This window comes from Cryptomeria japonica, chromosome 5 (assembly GCF_030272615.1).
Source record: "Cryptomeria japonica chromosome 5, Sugi_1.0, whole genome shotgun sequence".
NCBI classification, from domain to species: Eukaryota; Viridiplantae; Streptophyta; class Pinopsida; order Cupressales; family Cupressaceae; genus Cryptomeria; species Cryptomeria japonica.
Window position 1 is genome coordinate 897988129 of NC_081409.1, and position 10062 is coordinate 897998190.

The 10062-nt window shown below is 33.6% G+C and overlaps 1 protein-coding gene across 4 annotated transcripts; it reads right to left on the bottom strand.

Moving 5' to 3' along the window:
• Nucleotides 1-535: 535 nt before the first annotated feature.
• LOC131033581 (protein argonaute 4A) lies at nt 536-9653 on the bottom strand. Of its 4 annotated transcripts, none has more exons than XM_057964811.2 (22): nt 9096-9652; nt 8687-8886; nt 8334-8531; nt 8073-8209; nt 6493-6590; nt 6215-6312; nt 5989-6052; nt 5676-5792; nt 5493-5600; nt 5191-5259; nt 4993-5112; nt 4730-4901; nt 4511-4626; nt 4231-4368; nt 3549-3694; nt 3312-3389; nt 2033-2096; nt 1833-1944; nt 1520-1593; nt 1315-1409; nt 1195-1226; nt 536-1071 (listed from the first exon to the last, which is right to left on the bottom strand). In XM_057964811.2, the coding sequence occupies exons 1-22, from the start codon at nt 9375-9377 to the stop codon at nt 887-889; spliced, it is 2703 nt and encodes a 900-aa protein (XP_057820794.1). In that variant the 5' UTR covers nt 9378-9652; the 3' UTR covers nt 536-886. The 4 variants fall into 4 exon arrangements, 3 of the variants coding, with proteins under 3 accessions (XP_057820794.1, XP_057820793.1, XP_057820795.1); XM_057964810.2 differs by having other exon boundaries at nt 5875-6052; XR_009103625.2 differs by lacking the exons at nt 536-1071; nt 1195-1226; nt 1315-1409; nt 1520-1593; nt 1833-1944 and adding an exon at nt 3082-3166 and having other exon boundaries at nt 5875-6052; nt 9096-9653.
• Nucleotides 9654-10062: the final 409 nt, after the last annotated feature.

Consider the following 10062-nt stretch of genomic DNA (forward strand, 5'->3'; position numbering starts at 1 on the left):
AAACGAAATTCGTTTATAGTTCAGACTTCGATGTAGTAAACATCCTAACAAAACTATATGATCAATAGAGTACAGATGCAACCATAATACTAATCTACCATAAGAACCAAAAATAAACATCAATAGAGTTACAGATGCAACAAGTTCGTAAATGGAATACCATAAACTATATGTTCAAAACCTGTAAATTCGAAACATCGATGGAATAACAAGTGCAACCATAATACTATTATATGCCATAAGAACCAAAAACTATCAGCGTAACTACCCGTGCAACAAGTTCTTGAATGCCTAAACATAATTTTCAGTTCACTTTCAACATAATTTTCAGTTCACTTTCACCTCATTAGCATTTTCAACGTTAATGCGATCACATATATGTTATACATTGAATCGACAGTACACTATTTTACACCGTTTAGCTTAAAGTTAATCACACTATTTTACACCGTTTAGCTTAAAAGTTAATCACAAGACCGACAATACAAAACTGTAATACTGTGTGTAGTGTAGCAACAAAATACAAACCAAAAGCTGACCAAAAGTGTCACCAATTTCATATAACACCTTAATCAGCATATGAAACTAAACACACATGCCAGCACCGCGTACATTCAACCCAGACTACAAGTTTTTAAAGTAAAAAATCTTACTCCAGAGAACTACCACTTCCAACTTTTAGATGTCTCACATTAAGTTTTACATAAAACACCAGTTACATATGAATGGCAAAACCGATTTGACAGTTAACGTGACTACAGCCCTAGCAAATCACCGAAAGAAACTGTTGCTACTTCTTAAGTCAAAACTATTTTCTTGGTTAGTACAAGAATGGATTTATCTGAAAATACTTTAAAAGTACCCAAGGATCAATTTAGCTCAGGACTCAGCAAAAAAACATCGAAGTACAAACATCTTTATGCAACTTTGGGAGCTCTGGAATGTTCTCCCTTCCTGATGCAACCAAACCTTCCCCTCTTCGAGACCAAGACGCAGATTCCGAAAGGTCCTCAGCCTTTAAGAACTGTTGCATTTGTGCGGCAGCCAGATGGGCATAGTTTATCGGAGCCACTGTATAGAATTCAAGCATAAGCATCAAAATCATGATTTTCAAAATGAAAATTTAATAGAAATAAAAAAAAAGAAAATCTCATTGAAATTCTCTCAGAAACCCTTAAAGGAGTTCCAAATTACCTGTAGACATTGCTGTAGTGCTTCTTTGATTCCTGTGACAGAATATATATACATTACAATAAACATACACTAAATAGAAATAGTATTGCAAGTAACTAGGCAAAGATCATTGATTCTTACACATATGACAATGCATGAACAAGAAATTGGATATTGTCTACGCCAAAATTGTTTTCATCAAGTAATACATGGTAATGTGTAGGCCTGGAAACTCCCTACAGTAAAATCATCAAAAGAGGAATCAGAGCAGCAAATGGATATTCCCTGCATCTTAAGAAATAAAACAGCATTTTGTTAATAGTATGTGATAGCAAGCGGTACTTACAATTGATCCATTTTGTGGGCACATAAAGAAATCAAAATTTCTTGGATGACATATTTGTGTATCCACGACGGTTCCTGCAGTGAAGGGCATATTCAACAGAAAATGCATTTTAAATCAAAAATTCCATTTCAGCCTGATGATTGCTTTCTCCATTTACTATTTAATCTGTCAACTGCCTTATATAAATAAATTAGGCTTTTTGTCAGATACGACAAGTATTTAAAAAATTCCAAGCCATAATAAACAGAGCATTTTTTGCTATATATACCGTGCTCTGTTTTCAAGAACAGAATAATTAGGGTAAAAAAAAAACCTGGTTGAACATTGCCAGATGCATTTGCCTGAAAAAGCTTAGTATGATGATTCTTTTGGGCAATTATCAATGTAACTTTAGGTCTATAACCATTCTCAATATGATTGCATGCCTGATGGTTCACCCAGATAAGCAACTTAATAGGATGAAAAAATTCAATCTCAATAACATAACAAATTCTTTAGACAAAGTACAACAACCTTTAGTATAGCTTGTAACTCAACGTTCAAGACCTGATCAAATTGTGAATCACTAACTCCATCTCTGTAAATATCCACAGAATGAAAGTCCTTAACAAACAATATAGATCAAGGACACATAGATAAATCACATCCTTAAAGAGAACCAATCATTTCTTCTTAGTTTGAAATCCATTTGACTCGTTTGCCACTTATGATAACACAAAACATTCTTCTTGCATCATGAATTAGAAGAAAGACTTGATACCATCTCAATTAGAAAAGTGGAAAAGAATGCAACAGATATAAATACATCAAAACAAGTAATTAGATTTGTCTTTCCAATATCACGCACACACAGGTAAATCACATCCTCAAAGAGGAACCAATCAGATCTTCTCAGTTTGAAATCCATTTGACTCATATGCCACTTATGGGAACTAATAACAAAAAACATTCTTGTTGTTTCCCAAATTAGAAGAAAGACTTGATACCATGCCTACATAGTCTTAATATCAGGTACAATTTACTTTCAAGCAATGCAGTAGGATTCTTTAACATATGGTCATTAAGAACCAAACAAAACTAAATACCTAAAGAAAACCTTTGTAAATATGAACCAAGGTCTAAGTTGTACAGTCCTTGATGTTATGATCATGGAGAATCACATAAAACTGAATATCTAAAGAAAACATATGCTAATATGAACCGAGGACTAATTTTCTTGTATATTTAAAATCTACAAATAAAACCAAAACAACCATACCCTGTTGAAATATAAAACTAATTTAGAATTTATTGCCTTGAAACTTGAAACCATCTCGATTAGAAAAGTGGAAAATAATGCAACAAATTTAATACACCTGAACCTTGAATTAGATTTGTCTCTGTCCTGTCACTACATGGTCCTTATATTGAACGCAATTTTCATTTGAGTAAGACGGTAGGGTCCATGCTCTTATAATCATGAAGAATCATGCAACTAAACATCTAAACAAAACCTATACAAATATGAACCAAAGTCTAATTTTTAAATTTAAAATCTACAAATAAAATCAAAAAAAGCGTACCCTGTTGAAACATTAAAGTTATTTAGAATCTACAACCTTGATCAAGAAGGTCCACATATTTCAAATGTTAGAAGAGGTCCCTGGTCTTTTGATCACAAAGAATCAGTAAAAACAAAATATATCATGCATCCTGTAAAAAAAATCAAACCTAATCAATCTTCTTTGATCATGCAACTCAATTGGACCGTTCCATAAAAAATACAATACAGTAATGAGTAAAGCACCCGTACCTGAAAATTACCATTTGTTGTGGCTTCTGTCCCAGATGTGATGATTTGCATGTACTATAAAAATCTAACAGCAACTCACTGTAAAAACAAGATTAATGGCATGGATAATATTAATGGTAACTTTTCAATCACATTGTACAATGAAGGACATTTCATAGATGATTAACAATGCAGAAAAAATTAAATTGCTAAGAGGATACAACAATGAAAACGATTAATATCCCAAACGGACAATACTTGATCATGCCAACATCCATCATTTTGCCATCTTGTTCTAAAGGCTTTGGTTTGTATAGAGCTTCAATCATCTCAACCTTTCGAGATTGGGTCCTTACCGAGGCTCTGTAACTTGAAATCATAGGCCATTCTCTAGAAGAAACAACCTGTCAACAAAATTGTTTCTAAAAACAATTATTTCTGAAGGCCATACCACCTAACACATTCAATAATTGTGTGCAAAGGTAGACAACAGCCCAAAGACTGTTCATGCCTTTCAACACACATAATCTTAAAAAATGCAGACTAGTCTTTCATGAATTCATTCTCCTTAGATGAATTTTTTAACGTGAAAACTGATAGAAATGTAGAAAATATGTAAAACATGTTTAATTATATAGCCTTTTCACCATTCATGTAAATTATACGTTTTGAACACATCCAATATAGCTCAACCAAAACACAATCAAAAGCATTTACAGAAAAGTATAACATTCCATTTGGTTAAGAACTTAAATAGTAATGACAATTTTACAAAATACAACAATTAAGCATCCATGTCATTTAGTTTTAGCAAATAAATTATATTTTAATTGGAAGCCTTGACAGTTATGCAATTAAGTATCCATTATCTAATCACTCAATTTACCAAATACATCATATTTGAATTGGAATCCTTAATAGCGTGTTCCTAAATACTTACAGCTGCGATTGAAGGTGTATCACCATGTCCTGGAGAACCATGTGAAACATCCATACCAATAATGATTGTAGGCTGTGACGATATGCCTGGTATAGAAGAATTATATTCTAAAGAAAGAAAAGAGTTGAGCCCACCAAACTGAATGAACAATGGAATAATTAATTAATTAGTATCAATATCAAGTGTAAGTAAAAAATTGTATGATTGAAAATATCACTTATTATACGGGCATGTGTTACCTACTACCTAATTTCATATATTTTTAGGCAGAGGAGAATACCTTAACATTTATTTTCAGGGCAACACTTGTATAAAACTGGTCATCCATTTTCTTTGATGGGACCATGCACTGATTCACAATACCCATCTCTGAAAGGAACTTTTTCTTCCAAGGACCTTTTCAGATAAGGGCAATAATGTTACAAACTTCAGTCAACATATTCAAAGTAAAATGCCATAACGAAAACAGGAAAAACTGCTAAAGAAATTATCTAATCACCATAAAGATCACTAGTCTTCCTTTCTGGTAGAAGACACAGCAGAAAATCGGGTTGCTTTGAAAGCTTAGATTTCATTTGATTTAACATCCTGTCCACTCTATCCACAGGGGTAGCACGCATATCCCTTTGATTCTCACAAAAAATTTGGCCGACGCTGATCAAATCAAACTTCTACAAAAACCAAAAAAACACCTAATTTATGTACTGCAAACACAAGTTTGTCAACAAGACTTCATTTTTTATCAGAATATTCAATACATACCAATCCTTTTCTATAACAGCACTGCTGAAGGTTATCAGCAATACGCTTACACTCATTCACGTTGCATTTTGTGAAATTAACTACAGCCCAGCTTTCAAAATTTGCTGGTCGAACCATGGTCTAAAATAAGGTTTTCCCCACTGGTTAGACCAAAGCAATTAAAAATCAATTCCATATGCCAAATTGAAATACAAATACCTTTTTGTGGAAATTCCAACGCCCCCGTTGTGGGAATTCTTCACCCACACCACCTTGCCCAAACTTAAGCTAGGCACAATTCACATGATATCAAATAATTAGATGGGAAACTGCATACATTTCTCAGACTCGTGGTGGTTTAATACCAACATTTGAATCCACCCAATAAAAAGGGTGATCACTAAAACACAGAATCATGCATGAATTTTGTTATCTACTTTATCTACCGACCATTCTTATCCATGTGTTTATTAGTAGCAAGGAGACATTCCTAATAGAATTGACCGTTCAAGGAAGCCTACCTCTGGTGGCTCAAGAATGCGGCCATCTATGGCCATCAACTGCCTATCCACATCAATATTGCATGCTCTCAAAAGTGGATCTGAATTGTAATCATTGGCCTCCATTGTCTGCATTGTTAAATAAAATTACAGTTTGCTTGCTTTGTTGTGAAACACAGTCAGCTCAGATTAAAGTATGCTTACCTTTTGCAACACAACCATTCTATTTTCTGGTTTCTGTCGAGATTGCTCAACAACAGATGAGCGTTGAGCCGTAGTAAGGCCCTTTGTGTATCTCTGACCAGGAAGGATTTCACAGAGCTGTCCATTGAACCAAAGATAAATTTAACTTCACGTTAGATTTCATTCAAATATCCTGTTAAAAAATAACTATATAACCAACCTCTATTGGGATATAACTAGGTCGTTTCAGTCTACCCACATCCACACAAGGTAAATTAGCTGAACGTCTTAAACTCATTTGTTTGGTATTCGTGAAGTATTCCCAAACTGTCACCTCTATTGTTTTAGGTGGAGATTCCGTTTCTTGATTATTCTGGTTTCTCACTTTCAAAGAAAATCTTCACATGAGAAGGTTGACATAGTTAAATGTTAGCAATACAAATGGCGCAGACAAAGACAAAAAATCCCCATTACTTCATACGAAAAAATGAAAAAGCAATTACAAGATATTTGGAAAGAAAATGAAGGCAAGATTAGAAGGGAATCTAAGAGGTTTATACAGTTGTTCCTTGCAGATATTCTCACTGAAACCCAAAACCTTAAATTCCATATTTGTGTGAAGCGCCTTTATTCGGACCCCCTTCAACACTCTTCTTGCCTGCAGAAGGACAAAAAATAAAACAGTTGTAAGAAGGCAAAATATGAAGTAAAACATAACAGATAGAAAAGCCAATGGTCAATAAATAAGCAAACATTTTCCTGAAGACAACATAAGAATACAAAACTGAAATAAAACAAAATACAACATTGGGATACAAATTGCAAAGGCACAATTTACCTTTAACCAATCAATTTTCCTTGGACTGTCAACATTTTGATTTGCTAACAAGAAATCAATTAGATGACCGTGCTTAATAAGCATGGTTGTTGAAACGTCTGTCCTCATAACAACGGAACCATTTCAGTAAATATCTAAATAATTGTTGAAAGCCCAAGCATTGCATTATTACATTCAATACTTTTTGTCAAAATGCAGGAATAATTTATTAAACCATTCATTTTTAGAAGTGTTCCTTTCCCCAAATTTTATTTCACAATAATTTAACAAAAAGAAATTCAAAGATATTATAGCAATCTCCATGTTTAGATGGAGTGAGAAATTCAACTAAAAAACGAACACAATGTCTCCAATAGAAATAATCAGTGAAGATAGAATTAAAGACAATAGCCACTTACAGATCATAAAAATCAGGACTTTAGGTGAGACCCATTAACTAGGAGGACTCAAATGTAGTCTAACAAAAGAAAAGCACGAATTATTCTAAGGTATAAACGAGAAAAGACTATTAAAACAGAATCATGTTAGACATAAGTAAACCCCACAGTTGATACTGTAAAAGAAAAAAGCAGCAAGGTCGTACAAATGAAACAATCAAGTTGCTAATGAAAGAAGATCTTATTCAATCACTGAAATCCAAAGCACACCAATCGGGCAACTGATAATGTTTTTCAACAAATAGAGACAATCTACCAAATCATTCAATTTTGAAAATGTTAGTGGAATGCACTTTTAGAACCTCACTTCCCACCATTTATTATTTCATAGAAGTTTGATAAAATAAGTTCAGGGATTTTGATATCTTTCTCCATCTTTAGATGGAATAAGAAATACTAAAACAGAACAACAAATCTCAAGAAGGAATAAACATTAAAGACAAATGTTCTAAATGAAATCACATAAGGCCAATAGCCAAATCCACATCCTAGTTAAGAAACTAAATTACTTAATTTCAAGAGATACCCATAAATTAGAAGGACAGATGTAATGTTTCCCGAGTCCATGAAGATGTTTGGGAGTATTTTTGGTAAACATGAACACTTTTGCAGCATCCATTGATTTATCATCATGGATGAGGAAGAAAACCTTCAGTTGACAGATTATAACAGCGAAATTGCAAATATTCCTAAAATAAAACTTCAATTTAATGAAGTGAAACCCACAACTGATACTGCACTATTAAAGAAAAAACAAGTCACACAGATAAACAGAACAATTGCTTACAAATTCCAGAAAACCTGATCGGCTAATTCACTCAACTATAAAAAAATTCCAATATAGCATACAAATCAAATGAAATAAGAAAGAAGATGAACCTAAAGCCTAGTCTAACCGATGCACATCGATAAACATATAAGAAGATAACAAAGACTCTAAAAATTTGATAAAAAACATAGAAGTGCAGAATATAACAAACAAAACAAGGGTGGCAAATCAATGACCAGTAATGAAATGACAACAATGTAGTTAAGGAAACCAAAGGGAGCATACTCATTTAAAATCAAAACAGAGGAAACAATATCCGACACAAGTTTATCACGCCAACCATAGCAAAGCATCGTAAGAAAACCAGTCCTCACCCATATTCAGAGACAGGCCCTTCTGTGAAGGCCTGAAACTAACATGGTATCCCTTACATCCGTGAACACCACCTCCCAGATCCACTAATGAAGCAAAACTCCAATGAAAAAAACTTTGTCTCACCAATAGATAGCTCCTGTAGAAAGCAATCAATCACAAGGGAAAATAAACAAACCCGAGATTGATTTCAAAACTATATCATTACCAGAAAAGTCAAGCGTCTAATCAAGCATTCAACTAATTGCCAAACAATGACATACTTTCTGGCAGCATGTTGCCTGAGAATTATATCCAAAACCCTCAGTGCATCCTGGCATCTGTCAGACACATCCCCTCGTAAAACAGCTTCAAGGGATTTCATTGAGATCTTTGCAGCAAAATTGATCTCCACCTTGAATTTCTCTGCTCTGCCCTCTCTTCTCATTTTCTTTCTTTGATTGTCACCAGCCCCAGAACCACTGATAGAAAACGGAGAACACTCACAGATTAGAGAGAACAAAAAATACATGATTAGCATGACAGCTCATTATAAATAACAAGGCTGGTTAGAAGGAAAGAAATATTACATGATTTGCAAAATGCATATAACCTAAGCATTGCATGAAATGCTTACCTGGCTGCCTCCTCAAGAAAAACAGTACATTCGGTGTTAACTCGAGGAAGAGCTCCAATAGTATACATGCTTTTCTCTCCATCATAAGCAAATTCCTTGCCATCCAACACTGTCTTGCCATAGACTTCCTTCACTTTATCCATTATTTTCCTCAACAGAGTCTTGTTAGTAATTGGCCCACGATCACTGCTGATTGTAACCTGAAATCAACAGGGTTGCCACAATTAAAAATGTCAAAAATAATTCTAAGTCATATCAAACATCTGCTCAAACTTTATCATGAAAGCCATAAGGTTAAAACACTTTATGCCCAGAAATTAGAACAAGTAGCATAGAACTTATAAAGCTCACAAGAATTCTACAACAAGACAATACAGATGAATTAGAAAACAGGGTAAAGTTTACTCACATTGTAGTGAAAAGAATCTTTAAGATTTGAAAAAACTACACCGAAGTGATTAGACAGAAGCTTTACCGGTCGACCAGCTCGGCCCTTACCAGGTCTTGTCATAGGTAGAATGCGAGGTATTGGGGGCTCTTCTGGTATTTGAGGAGTAGATTGTTGAACGGGCAGAGGTACCCGTTGGGGTACAAATCCTTCTGGGAGATTAGGGGGTGGAGGTGGTAAATGCCTTTCACCTCCTGTTGCTTCAAACCCCATTGCAGGAGGTAAAGCTTCTTCTCCAGACATTTGGAAAAGAAAATTGTGAAATTAAATCTAGTTTAAACTCTGTATCACTTCAACATACAGAGCTCTAGCAATCTTCAAAAAACTCAGAATAAGAAAGGGCTTGACAAATTCTTCATAATGTATATTAACTCTGTTACCAGAAACGCAACGGTAAGCATATGCCGTCACATTTCTGTGCGTCCTGAAAAACCCTACATTTTTGTTGTTGAACTGTGGTTTCATTTTTTCTGCGTTTTGCTTAAGTTGATGTTTTACCTTTCCTGTAAGTTTTTGGTCAGTACGTTTGTTTTGGTCTCCTTTTTTCTATCTTGCGTGTGACTTTTTTGGTACCTATGTACTTTTTGTCTTCAACGTAAATGCTCAGATTTTGATATGTTTTTGTTTTTTTCTACATTTTTCTAAAGATTGTTTAATATTTTTTTTATTTTATATTTATTTTGAAATCCATTTTATTATATTTTTATTCTTTAAATTTGTTTAATTTTATTTTTAAAATCAGAATTTGTTATGTTTTAAAAGTGACAAAGAATAGTTTTGATATTATTTTATTATTTCACAATTTTTTATTTATATGTATGTATATTTATTTATCTATATTATATTTTTATTATTTAAATTTGTTTATTATGTTGAGAAGCATCTACAATGATATACAAATATCCGTAAATAAAAAAATTGATTTTAA

What these genes read in the sequence shown, in the direction of transcription:
- LOC131033581 (XM_057964810.2), bottom strand. Translation starts at nt 9,377, where the DNA reads ATGTCTGGAGAAGAAGCTTTACCTCCTGCAATGGGGTTTGAAGCAACA. An exon ending in CTAGTTATATCCCAATAGAG is followed by an intron (nt 5,793 to 5,874) that starts GTTGGTTATATA and finishes TTCAATGGACAG; the next exon opens with CTCTGTGAAATCCTTCCTGG. An exon ending in GAAGACTAGTGATCTTTATG is followed by an intron (nt 4,627 to 4,729) that starts GTGATTAGATAA and finishes TTATCTGAAAAG; the next exon opens with GTCCTTGGAAGAAAAAGTTC.